At 40.6% G+C, this 14,877-nt stretch overlaps 1 protein-coding gene across 1 annotated transcript in view; it reads right to left on the reverse strand.

Moving 5' to 3' along the window:
- Nucleotides 1–14,595, reverse strand: part of BEGAIN (brain enriched guanylate kinase associated) — a 156,520-nt gene extending 141,925 nt beyond the window's left edge. Inside the window, exon 1 of the mRNA XM_075103912.1 lies at nt 13,852–14,595. Coding sequence (XP_074960013.1) covers nt 13,852–14,595 — 744 coding nt within the window. The remainder of the gene's footprint in view (nt 1–13,851) is intronic.
- Nucleotides 14,596–14,877: the final 282 nt, after the last annotated feature.

The raw sequence follows: 14,877 nt of genomic DNA on the forward strand, positions 1-14,877 counted from the left end.
CAAACTGAAGCAATCTAGAATCATAGAACCATTTAGGTTGGAAAAGTCCTTCAAGATCATCAAGTCCAACCATTAATCCAACATTACTATGTCTCCTAAAGTGCCATGTCTACATGTCTTTCAAATACCTCCAGGGATGGTGACTCAACTGCCTCCCTGGGCAGCCTTTTCCAATGCATGACCACTCTTTCAGTGAATAAATTTTTCCTAATATCCAATCGAAACCTCCCCTGGTGCAACTTGAGGCCATTTGCTCCCATTCTATAGCTGGTAACTTGGGAGAAGAGACCGACCCCCACCTCGCTACAACCTCCTTTCAGGTAGTTGTAGAGAGCGATAAGGTCTCCCGTCAGCCTCCTCTTCTCCAGCCTAAACAATCCCAGTTCCCTCAACCTCTCCTCATCAGACCTGCTCTCCTGACCCTTCACTAGCTTCACTGCCCTTCTCTGGACACACTCCAACAACTCAGTGTCCTTCTTGTACTTAGAGGCACAAAACTGAACACAATATTCAGTGTGTGGCCTCACCAGTGCTGAGCACAGGGGGACAATCATTTCCTTACTCCTGCTGACCACACTATTGCTGATACAAACCAGGATGCCGTTGGCCTTCTTGGCCATCTGGGCACACTGCTGGCTCATGTTCAGCCGGCTGTCAACCAATAACACCCTGGTCTTTTTCCACCGGGCAGCTCTCCAGACACTCCTCCCCAAGCCTGTAGCGTTGCATGGGGTAGTTGTGACCTAAGTGCAGGACCCGGCACTTAGCCGTGTTGAACCCCATACTATTGGCCTCAGCCCATCGATGCAGCCTGCCCAGAGCCCTCTGTAGAGCCTTCCTACCCTCAAGCAGATCAACACTCCTGCCCACCTTGGTGTCACCTGCAAACTTGCTGAGGGTGCACTTGATGCCCTTGCCCAGATTACTGATAAAGATATTAAACAGAACTGGACCCAATACTGAGCCCTGGGGAACACCAGAACACCACTCGTGACCAGCTGCCAACTGGATTTAACTCCATTCATGACAAGTCTTTGCACCCAGCCATGCAGCCAGTATTTTACCAAAAGCTAGTCATTCCCTGGTTTCCTTTTTTTTTTTTCCTTCATCCTAGAATTACATACCCATGTTTTGTAAAATTCTGTTATGACCAGGAAGTTCATAAGCTACATTATGTGTGAAATAGCAAAAAAAGGTCTTAGTGTTACAATTCAGCGTCAACCTGTCTGCTCTGGTTAAAAAAAGAAAGGTGTAGAGGGATTTGTAGAAAATGTAATCCTTTTGGCTCATGTGTGTCTAATTTGGTTGCTGGAAGAAGGACCTGGGAGTGACACTCATGCAAAACTCCCCACTGAAAAAGGGCTGCTCACTTTAAAAAGTTTTAGGAAACTGAGGAGTGAAATAAGCAGTTGCCCATGTCTTCAGGCATTATGACAGTAAGAACAAGCCTTAGTTGTCCCTCAAGGCCTCAAGAAAGTTTATCGCATGCCCACGAAACTGAAATAATACCTTCACCTATAAGAATCTTGCAGCACTGTACCATTACCTTGCTGACCAGACTGCACACAGCGTTCTTAAAATTATTTTCACTCCAATATAAAGATTATATGAATTGCTAGCACTTAGCATAATTTAATTTTCTATTCTGTAATTCAGGAAAAGATATAATCTTTTTGGTAACAGGCTACATCTTAAAAGTATTTAACAAAAACCAAAGCAAGGCATAAATACTTAAGAATAACAAGAACAGAAACACTTCTAAGAAGCATAGACCAAGTACTTCAGTTTTCTATCTGGTAAACACTACAGGGGTATAGGAAAAATTTCTGGTATACGTTAGCATAAGGACTCCTCAGACTACACAAATAAGGAAATTAATTGATCATTCTATGAGTGAATTCCTTCAACTTTCTCGGGTGTGGTTTTGCAACACATCAATTTTCTGAAAGGATCTTGAAACATCACAAAAAACTGATTAAGAGTTATTCTTATTTCACATCTTGGGAAACTGTGGCAGTGCCAAGATGGGCCTTTACCCAAAGTTACACAATAAACTAGTGGAGGCAATTGTAAGAAAAGCCAGTATTAAGCCCTCCCTTGCTTTGACTATCTCAGAAAAGCTTTCGTCTGTCTCAGGAGCTTCCATTATTGTCCAGATTCAATAGAAGGGTCTAATACATAGTGATAAACCCTATAAATCTATGTCCAATTTTACCTACATTTTGCTGCAATGCTTATCTGGAAAATAGTTGTCAGTGCTCAAAACAACAATCAGCACTGGAGCAGCTGTGGTGTTAACAATTGTTCAACAGAAAGTAAGGATTTAAAAGACATTTGTTAGCTAGTTCTTCTTACATATTACAGCAGTGCACATAAACCTTCATAAAATTCCATTATAGCTTAGAAGATATATGCTAATATTTATTATAGTTATTAGGTTTCATAGTTTTGAGAAATGCAGGAATCAAGCTATCGATCTGTGGTATTAAAATAACTGAGTTACTAGAAGAGCTACTTGTTGTTTTTCTTCTGATGATAGAAGTCCAATAAGAGTGGAAGATACTTAATCCCTAGTTGTCATGATGTTTAGCTAATTATTGTGTTATTAAATAGTGAATCAGCCAGAAGGGTTCATTTGTTTCTTCCTTCTCAAAGAACTGGAGGGATTATGCAATGAGAAAGTGAAAGCTGAAACTTTCTTCTCAGCATCCTGCTTTTTGTCACTAACATTCCCCAACACAGGGGAGAGATTTATTTCCTTCAAGGATGGAAGGAACACTTAAGATGTGAATGAATACAAGAAAAGTAGGAAACCAACCATGGCTGTCAATACAAAATTTATAGCGCTGTAACACCACTGTGGTAGTATCAGACAGACACAATAACCTGTAAAAATTATTCCTGCAGACCTGAGCTGAGAAATGAAGCAGTTAGCTGTGTTAGTACCCAGCATTTGTTCTGAAGGCCTGGTGTTAGAACATCAAAGCCTCTTTCCTTCCCAGGTTACTTACTGCAATGTTAGCTTCTACACCCCAAAATGGTTATGAGCAAGGTACAAAAAAAGCTGTCAGTAGCTTGTGAGTGGAATAGTCTTACTTCTTTCTGCCCTTGCTTATTTCCAACACAAATAAACATATAAATAATAATTTGCCAACTGCTTCCCCTCTGCTGTAGGGGAATGTTTCATATTTTGTTGGAATAATTAACAGGCTTTTTGTTCCTTTCTACCACCATATTCTTCTTTCCTGCTCTGCATTTGCAACTGCACAGTCCAGCTCCCAGTTTTGTGGCACCAGGACTTGAACAGCAGACTGTGGAAAGTGGGTAGAGCAAGGGGAAAGTAGGAAAGGGGGCCTTAGATGCTTACACCTTAACACTGGAAAGAGAACTTAGAGCTGTATATGGTTTGCTGTTGTAGCTATCAATGAAGTAAAAAGCCATTTACTTTTAACTGGGGCAGAGAGGCTCAACAAAAAAGCCAAACTAATTTTGTTTTAATTATTTATTGTGTTCCAATTCTCATTACTGTTTCTATTTAATTGTATTTTTAATTAACTGCATTGATTGCACTGGACTGTACACTTCCATCATGTAACTTTGCTGACTGGTTTAGCATCCATTTTGGTTTCGTACAACATCAAAAAAAGAAGCAAGAGGAAACCTCAAAATACTGAAAAATGGAGAAGACAGGCATATCCAAGGCAAATGAAAGGTCTTTTCTACATTTTACTGCTTAATATAGGCATCTGTGAAGATAATTTTAGCAGTTTTTTGTAACCAGTTTGTTACTCCATGTGAATTCCTTATGAGAGTAAGCAGCTCTGGCTTTGTATGGTTTGCAATATGGTGATTCTGTTTGCTCCTTGTGATAACCTCTTGTGTACTGGACAATATTTTATCTTCTTCTGCTGTTTGGGGATTGGCTCTGCTGTCTGGCACATTGCCTCCATCCACCCTGTGTTTGCGTGCCCCACTGCAGGGGCGAGGACTCCCTGGGCTCCAGCAGCCATGGGGCTCCCCTGGGGTCCATGAGGGCAGGGCCTGGCAGCCAGGGCAGCAGCAGGGCAGCCAGTGGAACTGGGGGCAGCCCCAGCCCTGGGCATTGGGCACCTCCCTGGGCACAGGGCCAGGCTGGCCTGCTGGTCTGTGTGTGGGCCTGGCTTGATGGGCCCCATGGCCAGGGCTGTGGAAAGCTGAGACCAGCCCTGCTGCGGTACCACTGGGGCATGGGGTCCTAGGCTGCAGACAGCGTTGGGGACACCTCAGGTAGTCAGCACCATGAAGGCCTACTGGTGCCCTCCAGTCCCTGACTGTTCGCCAGCAGCTGTTGCTGTTTTGTTTCATCCGGCTGGCTTACAGGCAGTCCCAGTTTTCTTGTTGCAAGACTATGATTCAGCTCTGAGTCTCCAGAAATAGGACGTGTCTGGTACTTTCTGTGAGTTCGCAGCACAGAGCAGCATAGCAAGCGGGACGAAGGTCTGGCTGGCTGCTGTAGAAATAAGTGGTTGTGAACCATTTTTTGAATCCTCAATAGCTGCTCATTTTAACTGTTCACACAGCAGGTTTTTGTCACTACAGTTATCTAGGGAATAGCTGTTCTTTGGGGGAAATATCTCTTTATGTTCAAGAGAGCAAGTGTTGCTGTACGAACAGGCCTAGTATTTATTCCTGATTCACTTTTGTTTAAAATGCTCTCACTATCCAAGCAGGGAGCAGGAGGCAGAGACTGACATATTACTGATCATTCTTACCCAACTAACATGAAATATTAATGCAACCAGCTCATACACTCAACAGATACAGATGTGCAGTTGAATAATTTTAGTTTATCTTTGCAGTTATTGAATTTTCTGTCAGAAATTGAGAGCTGTTGGCCAACAGTGTCATAACAGAAGGCTTTTCAGGCTACAGTCTATGAGCTAGCTGTTCAGCAATAGGTACTCCAGTGCTGTTGTATCCAGCTCACTTGAGCTTTTTCAACATTAAGCTCCAAACAAGTTCTGGAATATCCTTTGGTAGTGAAAAAGGAATAACAGAGTGGTGATTTGAGTGGTGGGAGACATGGTGGGATGTTTAAATAACTTCTGTCCATTCTAGGTACTGGATAAGTTTTCTATGACACAGTAAAAAAACTTGAAGACTTTCACCAGGGCTGATTTTCAGATATGGGAAAGCTTCCTTTAAACTTAAGCAGTGCCTGTTTATTTTTGGGAAGTCAGAATTTTTGAAATTTCACAACCATCCCCTCAAGAGTATTTCACAGGAGTATAAATGTGCTACTGTTTTTTCCAGAATGGACAAGGGAGCAGAATTACATGTTTTATTTACTCTCTGTAGATAGATAGCAATGGTATCTCAAATCAAATGCATCTGCATGCTAATACCAAATAGTATTAGTCCCCCTGAGACCCTAGTCACAACTGAATATTATGAACTACCCCCTCAATAAGTTTTTCCAATCAATTTTGCATCTACCTTTTAATATTTCCCCCCATATTTTCCTGGCTTGCTTATGAGAATATCATGGGAGACTGTTTTAAAGCCAAGACTTATGGCATGTACTGCTTCTTCCTCACTCACGAGATGTGTTTTCCTGCCATCTAAAACTCCTGGCACTGAAGAGTTTAATCTGAGAAGGTCAAATTTAAGCCCCTTTGCAAAGAGGAAATCATTGAAACAAATGTCTGAGCTAGTCTGTGAAAATGGCATTTTTTAGAGCTTTATGAAAAAATATGTATTTTAGAAATACAAAACAGCTTCCCAAATGGGGTCCTGCTTCTACTTATCAGAAGTGAGGTCAAAGCCGGCAGTTCCTGATATTCTGAGACATGAATGATGCTGTCGGGTCAGGTAGGCTTTACTTCTGAGGACCACATTTAGTATAAAAACCTCCAATCCATCCTGTAATTCATGAAAGTTTCTGCTTTTGAAATCTGTCAGTCTCAAGATTTTACTGTTACAGTTTCTGATGTGAGACTAAAACCCATGGAACACCAAGACCTACAGCAAAAACAGTGTATTTGAAGTGCAGCTTTGGCAGAGTAATGTAATATGGATTCCCTCTTTTCTATCCCCAAAATGCATGTTGTGCTAGGTTCATAATAAGAAGTGAACTTTTATTTTACTCAGGGTAGATGTTAGAGCAAGGTGGGGAGAGGACCAAGGTTACATCTTTGTTTCTATTAATTGCATGCAGTACATCAGCGGGCAGAATTTTAATAGGGCAGAAAACCTTAGAATGAGTGGGGCAAAAATATCAGTCACTCACAAGTGAAACTCACAAGAGCAAACTCTGTCTCTAGGCAGTGCCTTTCACTTGAATCTTCTCTTTTTATAATTCAGAGATTTTCACTATGTTGACCAGGCAAAATGGTTGTGTTAATTATTGCATATGTTTGTGGGAGGGAGTCACTGCATGCTCAGGTCTTCTGCTTCTGTGCTACACAAAAGTCATTCTATGCCAGTGCAAAAAAAAAACCAAAAACATCTTGTAAACATGACAAACACAAGCTGCTGGCTGAAGGAAGAAATTAAAAATGGACTGAAACACCTTTAAAAATCTTTTGTCATAGATTACACAGAGAGGCTTTAGACCAAACCTGGGCCAGAGAAGAAAGATCCGTTGGTCTTTTCTACCTCTTGCTCTTTTGCCTTCCCTTGCCGGGCTCTGCAGTGCTCAGGCACCTCTGCTGATGGCAATTGTTATAAGCCTGTTGTAGCTCCCATTACTCTGAAAGTACCATTTCTTTCTAAAGGCACCCAAAGATAGAGGCGCAACTGAGAAGTGATTTGCAAACTCAAAGGAAGGGGAAAAGTCATGTTAACAAAAATCACTGGAAAAGGAACACTAAACATTTTTGATTAGCAATGTTGCTTTCTTGTGGCTGGTGCCAAGAGATATCGAAATTGATGTGAACTTCATGTGTTCATCATTTTCCTCTGGCTGAGTAGCTGCCCTTTGAAGGCAAATAGTAGATTTGGCTGGAAAATGGTTTTGTGTTCTGGTTGGAGCCCTGAATCCTGTGGAGAAATTCTCCATTATAATTTCTGTTCCTTTATCCAAACATCTCCCTCCTGACTCACTTGCTGCTTCCCTTCTCTAAAAATTTGGCGGGGGAGGGGGAAGGAAGGGAAGACAACCCAAGTACGAACCCTAACTTCAAAAATTGCAGGCTTTAAGGTGAGATACTTAATTTCATTTGAAACATTGTTTTTATTGCCAAGCAGCTCAGACTGTCTTTATTTTATCCTGTCTTGAATAAATAGCTTACTCTTCTGAGTACTGGCTTATAGATATCTGTGCTCTGTAAAGAAGATTTTGATCTAATTTGTATTTGATGAGCTGAGAAGCTGTAAATGACCATATGCGTCATCTTGGGAACATTGTAGCTTTATGCACTATGTTCGACTAGACGAAGGATCCATTAGTGACCCAACGGAGGTGTTTTAGAGCAGGCAAGGCGAACTCTCTAAACACCATCTGCTCATACTGTTGCTTGTAAAACGATGTCACATCTGCTGCTCTAAAAACATTATGCTGATCTCTCTTACAGTACGTAGCTTCTGCACTTCTCTTAGCAGTGGGAAAAGGAGTCAATGCCACATTATTGGGACAAGAGGTGTTAAGTTAACTATAGATGAAATTGCACATGGCCTCCTTGGCTTCCCATATCTTGTGACTGTACCATAAATGTCACAAACAAAATGAAGGAGAGGATTCAGCGCTCTATATTTAACTTATGATGCTGGGTAAATACTGGGACTGTTAGTCTTCAGTGAGCTCCATCTTGCCCCAGCTGGGTTGCTGCTGGTACGACTAATACTACTATGTGCTTCAAACCTAACATGGATAAGTCCTACCAGAGGTTGAAGAGATGTTTAAGATAGCTTGATCAGTGGAAAATGAGGATTGTCTTTGATGACAGATGGAGTTAGGGTCAGAAAGCACTACCATTTCTTTTGGCCATCAGATTTTATTGCTTAATTTGACTGCCTAACACCTATGAGGTGTTATAAAACTAATTTACCTACCCTGGAAGCTCCAAGTGTACACATCTGCATATATTTACAATGCGCTCACTACTACTGCACCCAGAGTGACAATTTCATGATAGTGGTCTATAGAATTAGAAAAACCGTCAGTATTGGTATCAGAAAGAGAGAGGTTATAATGGTACAGTAGGAATCCTTGGAAGTACCGAGGAACTGCAGCCCCAATTGACGGAAGATGTAGTACTCTGCTTTCCACATCCAAATTAAAATGTTTTGACCTGTGATTCTTATACAGTATTACCAGATACAGAGACTATTTTCAGGGATCTGCAGATGAAGAAAAAATAACAGAGTGAAGTTTTTATTATTTAAATTGCTAGCAGCTCGGTGGCTATGCTCACTTTGTATGATAATGAGTTTAAAGCTAGCAAGTCTGAAAATTGCTGTATTTCTCTGATGTCTTTGAATGGTGAAGTGACCAATATCTTCTCTTGATCAAGTTTTTGGTAAATAAACTAAGCTGTGTATAAGCCGTGTATTTTAATATCTATTTTGACAAAATATTTTTAGACTACTGACAGCCTGATGGTCATCTCCAATTTGCAAGGCAGAGGGGACTAAACTGCTAAGCAGTGTCATGCAAGGTAGCGTGGCAAAAGGGAGGCTGGGATGCCAGGAAAGGTGACCATGTGGCATGTCCCATTGCTGTATGAGACTCATACGCGACCTTAAAGATATGATGTCATGTGTTAAAGAATTGAAGCATCTCATATAGTTCTTTTTCTTACCTTTCTCTGGTAACCTTGAGTTATTTCTGCTAGAGAGGGTATTTCTACATTGTCCTGCCTCCCTGAAAGAGCAGGAACAGACCAGGTAATAAAACACAGGAAGGCTGTTCAGGCCTGTGTTCTGCTGCTGGCTTGATCACTGACATGGGCAAATTTCACCTCTCTGTGCTTCTGGTGCCACCTCTTACTATTTTTCTTTTAGTGTATTTTATGCATGAGTCAGTGAAATAATAGATACTTTCCATTATAATGTATTTGAATCCAAATCTTACTTGTAAAGCTTGTACTGTACATGGAACTGAAAGATTTGCCATTCATCCAGGAACAAAGCTATTCCTTTTTTACATGGTGGCAGACTGGAAAGCCTGAAAGAGGACTGAAGCCTTCTTGTATAAAAGAGCGTTGGCCTAGAGCAACAAAAATCACCATGTTGTCTTCTCTTTCAGAGAGATTCTGTTAAAACTCAGGTGCCCTAGAAACTGAGTTTCTTTATAAAGGGAAGATTAGCTGAATTTTCTACTGTTATGGCATTCTGCCACAGCCTTTGCAGACAGTCTTACTCTACCTCAGGTTTCTTCATGCCTGGGAAGTTCAGGTGTGTGAGGCTATAATTTCTAAAGATGCCTCTGCACCTTCAGAAAGCCATCCCAGTGCTAAGGTATTTTTCTTGCAAGACAACCTGTAATGAACAGCAGGAATCCTCATGCATAACAGATAGAAGAAAGAACAGAAATTACTATCACTTTCCTTGTTTGTGTTAATGTCTATTACACTTTACTTCAGCAGACTACCTATAGAATTTCTTAAGAATTAAACAGCCTACCTGGATTAGATACATACACCATCAGGATTTGAATCTTCTCAATATCTTATATCAATGTCTACAATGGTCATATTTCTCCTTTACAATAATTACTGTGATACTAATTTCTTGTGAGGGGAACGAAATGCGGTGTTATTCTAGCTTTTGCTTCACTTATTTGCATTTTATAAGGATGCAAGCCTTTGTAACAGTCATTTGTCCCATTCTGTCTTGAGGGCTATCAAAATTAAATACTTTAGGGCATACATTGACTGAAATCAAGATCGAGAATTAATACTTTGTTTTCAGATAATTTTGCTAAGGCTACAGGATGGAATTGAATTGCTTATATGGACCCAAAGTTTGGCCCTTTAGACTAAATTACACAGGAGGCAGCATGACTGCATCAATAACTCTCCAGGTGCCTTGTCCTTACAGGTGGCTGTAGCATCAACCTGACCTGGCTGATGAGACTAGTGTAATTCATTTGAGAGATGAAAGACAGATGGAGATGTGAGACAAGCAGGGATACAGTTAGCTTGGTAGCAGCAGTATGTCCAATGTAGAAGAAAACATGAAGCTGGTGCCAAACCAAGCTGAGAAGCCCACTTCTCACTTGAGTCCATGTCATCACTGACTGTCCGTGACATCAATGACATCATGCTGACTAGGCAATAGGCAACTGTTGTTGGCTCTGCCTTTATTGGTGCAACTTTGCATGGATGAAGCTAAATTGTCAGACATGTCTCCATAAGTATGTTTAGTTCCTATGGAGCAAGACCATGTTTCTGTCCTCTTACCACCTGCCTGATTCAGGCATATTTTATAGCATCTGAGGTCTTAACTTCCAAAATGTTTTGTAGAAGTGTATTATCCCAACCCAAGCTTGTTTTTAAAAACATCTTCTGCACCAAATGGGAATGTTGTGTTATTAGCAACTCAGCGGGGATACTGCATCTTACTAAGTAATTTGTATTGCTCAGGTTTGACCTTGCTTATTCTGTGTGATGAGATAATGTCATGGCCTTAGGTGACAAGCGCACAATTCCTTAGGATATGTATGCATATAGTTGCAATGATGAGGTCAATAACTAAGTGCTTCTAAGACCTCTTGCACGCAGAATGTGTACTATTAATAGTTTCTCATAAGATGGAAAGATACAGCTCTTCTAAGAAAGAAACAGGACTGCTTTCCTGTGATCAATAAAAATCAATGTCTAATCTAATATTGTGTTACATGCTCGCCTGGGCAGGCAAAGGTAGATATGTAAAGATAAGATCTAGTTGAAAGTTGATCCTCATTCATGTATGACTAAAGTTAACTGAAATATAATATTTAGGTTGATTCAAATCTCAAGATGCTGCAGACTTACTCAGGTCTGAAGTCAGTCTCCTGTATGATTAAGAACTAAATTTTTACCCATAGTTTCCTCCTGGAACAATAGCAGTTGTATCCAAATCCTTCCTGAAGGCATTAGTTACTTAGAACAAACGTATTTAAGATAAAATGTGTATTGAAAGACACAGAGCAGTCTCCTCTCGTGCCTGGCCTTCTTTGAAACATACCCTGGATCTGAAGAAAGTACATATTGTTTGGACCCATCCGCATTTCTCTCTGGGTTGATCTGTCCTTTGACAAACAGACAAGCATGTCTTCCCAGTTCTGAGAAACATTCCATTGTCTACAACCTTTTTCAGACTTTTCCTGCATTTTTCAGCCTACTGAACTGGTCATTTCATTTTATCATAAAAGTATGACATAGTCTTGAGTTGTGCACCCTCCTCTACATTGGTGTGGATTCAGAGGCTTTCTTTCATCTAGTTAAATGATTTTGCCTTCCTGCTTATTTTTCTAGTGTCTCCAAATTTAGATTGGTACATTGAAATGAGAAATAATTTCATCCTGCTGGCCAGGTTACTAAAATATTTAGACCCTAGCAATGTCACATCCATCATATTTGGTAATTGCTTTCTACCTAACAGAATTCCCTTTAACTTCAGTCACTAAATGGAGCATCCTTTTTGATACTGATAGGTGTCTGGAAATTCCTCTGCGTAGATCTACAGTGAAGGTGGTTTCTTTGTGAGATTTCATTTTAGTGGCAGCTGTTTGCAAACCAATAAATACTTTCTGCAGAAATGTCCCTGAACATTTTGACCAGTTCTCAGAAGTCTGAAAGTTGAAAATCACTGTAGTGGGTCTGAATCCAATATAGATGCATCAAACATAGTGCAGACACAGTTGTGGACACCTCAGGGGTCTTCAGAAAACATAATGGACAGGAGGCAATGTCACAGCATTCCTTTTCTAAGTCATATATTTTTAATTAAGTGAGGCTTTCTTAACCACAAACTTTCAAGCATGTTCTTTCATGCTCTTCAGGATGTGTTATTATACCTCTGCTATCCTGCTTTTACATCTAAGTCAATGTAACCATATCCATTTCTTTCTCTCAAAGATTATCTTCTGCATATGAATAAAAACTTGGCAACTAAAACATGAAACAGTTTTAGGCAATGTTCTATGTGCATATTCAAATGAACATTACATAACCAAGTATTTTTTAAACATGTTTACAATAATGGCACTCGAGACTGTCTGTGCAGTTATCCTTTTGCTTCTTACAAGGCATGCTTCAGGTGAGGACTTGCACTAAATAAATTACATTGGAGTCAAAGTTTTTGCATGTAGGAAACATGAATCTGTAGATGTGGCTGAACATGTTCTGCTTTTGTTTTTGCCCTGCCACTCCTTTCTTTTCCCATGTTGAGCTCTGCAGTCTGAGGTGTTGTTTGTTGAGGTAAAATGCTTAGTAACTACTCTGTTTAATTTATATTACTAGATTTAGAACAAACTGATGCTTAAATTGGAGTAGATTGATGCCTACATTAACTGAGTGGAATTACAGAGCACTCAGGAGTGTTTAGACAGTTAGTACTCAATTGGTTGGACATTCCAATCTGTACAGTACAATCAAGTCCACCGGAAAAGATGCTCTGACAGATGGCTAACTGAAATGTGAAAAAAGCATATCCTGCCATGGGCTGAGGATGGATCAGGATGGAGCCTCCTGACCCCTTTGCAGGATAGCTCCCGTTGTGGAGCTGTGACATGACACAGTCTGCAAATTCTCTCTGTGTTTCATTATCTTTCACCTTTTCTCTTCTCCCTCTGGCCATCTTTGATAGGTGATAATTAAACATCCAAGGACATCCTATAAAATCCTAAGCTTGGGTTGCTGAAGATTGCATGAAATTCTTAAGTTTGGGATGTTCTCCCACTTGCTACAGTCCTCTGTGAAATCAGACAACCTTTTGTTTCTTTGTTTTTAAATTCATAGACTTTTTTAAGAATAATGCAGCTGTAACATCTCCCATTTTAGCAACATCTGTGTACATGCATATAGTCTTAAGCAACAGTTCCTGAACCTTTATTGTTTTAGCAAGATTACAACTACTGCTCTGGAGAAATAATAGCATAATGTATCAGTTCAAGGTCTGGTAGCTCAGGATTTCTGATGAAGCCATCCAAGCAAAGAACAACAATTTCCCTTTGCCCCCTCCATAGGCGTAAACACCTCTTCTTCAACCAAAGAATCTCATAAGAAAAAATTTAAGACATAAATATTTTTGTGCAGACCATAGGGGAAAGCCTCAGACTTTTTTACCTTGTTTTTCAGTTCTTAAGGTTTTTTCTTCAGAAAAATCAGTAAATAAATTATCAATCTAGATGTATTAACTCCAGACACACAAACCTTAGCAACGTTTTCAGGATGTCAGAGCTCTTTCTGGTTTTTAAACACACTAACTGAACATTCCCGTTTAGTGTAGAGGTACCTGAGCAAGTTGTAAGCTAGTGAGCTTGACTACCTGTGTAGTCTGTCACAGTACCCTCTTCACCCTTTTCTGAGGGTGCCTTGACTGCTCATATTGAGCTGACTGGGTTATACATATGTTTCATTGCAGTGCAGAAATACCTTTCTTGTTTGACCTTGTAAAGTATTCCTTTAAGACACCCAGCTAAAAGGAATCCTGTTGTATCCTGTCTTGTTGTCTAGCTGTATCCTGTCTTCTTCCTCCCATACCTCCTAGAGCTGGTGTATTCAGCTACCAAAAATAAACCCTCTATGTTTGTTCCACCTGGAGAAAAGTTTGTGTACACAGTAACAGCCCACCCAGGAAGACAGAAACACTTTTCAAATAGTCACATTAATGCACAAGTACTTTTGTCACATACCACTCAAAGAAGTGATTTGAAAGAGAGCTCACCATGCTTGTACTTCTAGGCAGAGATGCAGATTTTGTGGCTGGCATTTCTTTGCTTTGAGAAATCATAATTTCTACAGGCAAGCCGGATCTTGTTCTGCACGAGGCACCATTATCAAATGACCTGAGAGAGGGACTTGTATCCAGGGACAAGGACTTCTCTAATTTGTGTGTCCGTGCTCCAACCACAATGTCGGCACTTCTTAGACTCTCTAAGTCTACTTCTTGATGGGTTTTCCCATCTAGAATGTTCTCTTTCCAGCTTTCAGGAGACTTTCTCTTAATATGCAAATCATCTAGGCTTCTCACACTGGATGGAAAGTTATTTTTCAGTTTAGCAGCTCGGTATGCCCTCAGGCTCATGGGATCAAGCACTCTGAAAGTAACTTCATTAATAAATTGAGAGAACTTGAGTTTGGCTTCTATTTTTTCTTCCACAACAGACAATGAACTTGATGATCCTTGACTCACCAAGCTCAAATCCGATGCAGAGGAACTGCTTTTCTTGTGAGTCGTCTTCTGCCTCTGGAGCTTTTGGCTTGTGTTTCCCACTTCTGCTGGACATAGAGAAGAGTGCTCCAGTCCGTGGATTTTTTCACCCCCTTTCTGACAGTGCTTTGATCGATGGGGTCGATAGCCTTCATCCTTATTTTTGCTTTTAACAAAGCTTTTAGCTTCTGACCTTGTGCTAACCTGTAACTCAAAGCTGTCCTCACTGGAGCTGCAGCATTTTGAGTAACTGTTCATTGTCAAATCTCCAGAGAGTTTCCTCTCCGTGTCTGTTCCTACTTCTGGTACACATGTGGCAGTAGATGCACTGCATGCTCTTTCTTCAGTCACCCTGCTAACCCTCTCTTGCTTGGCTGGTCTTCCAGGCACAGCACCCTCTGGCTTAACAGGGGAAATGGAGCCCTTTGACAGTGACTCCATTTATTTTTGTGCCTGTATGTCAGCTGGCATCAGTGAAAGTGGCATTCCCATAAATCCTTCTCTATATCGTAAGACAACAGGCATGACTTTGAAAGGCGT

The sequence above is a fragment of the Phalacrocorax aristotelis genome, chromosome 9 (assembly GCF_949628215.1).
Source record: "Phalacrocorax aristotelis chromosome 9, bGulAri2.1, whole genome shotgun sequence".
Lineage (NCBI taxonomy): Eukaryota > Metazoa > Chordata > Aves > Suliformes > Phalacrocoracidae > Phalacrocorax > Phalacrocorax aristotelis.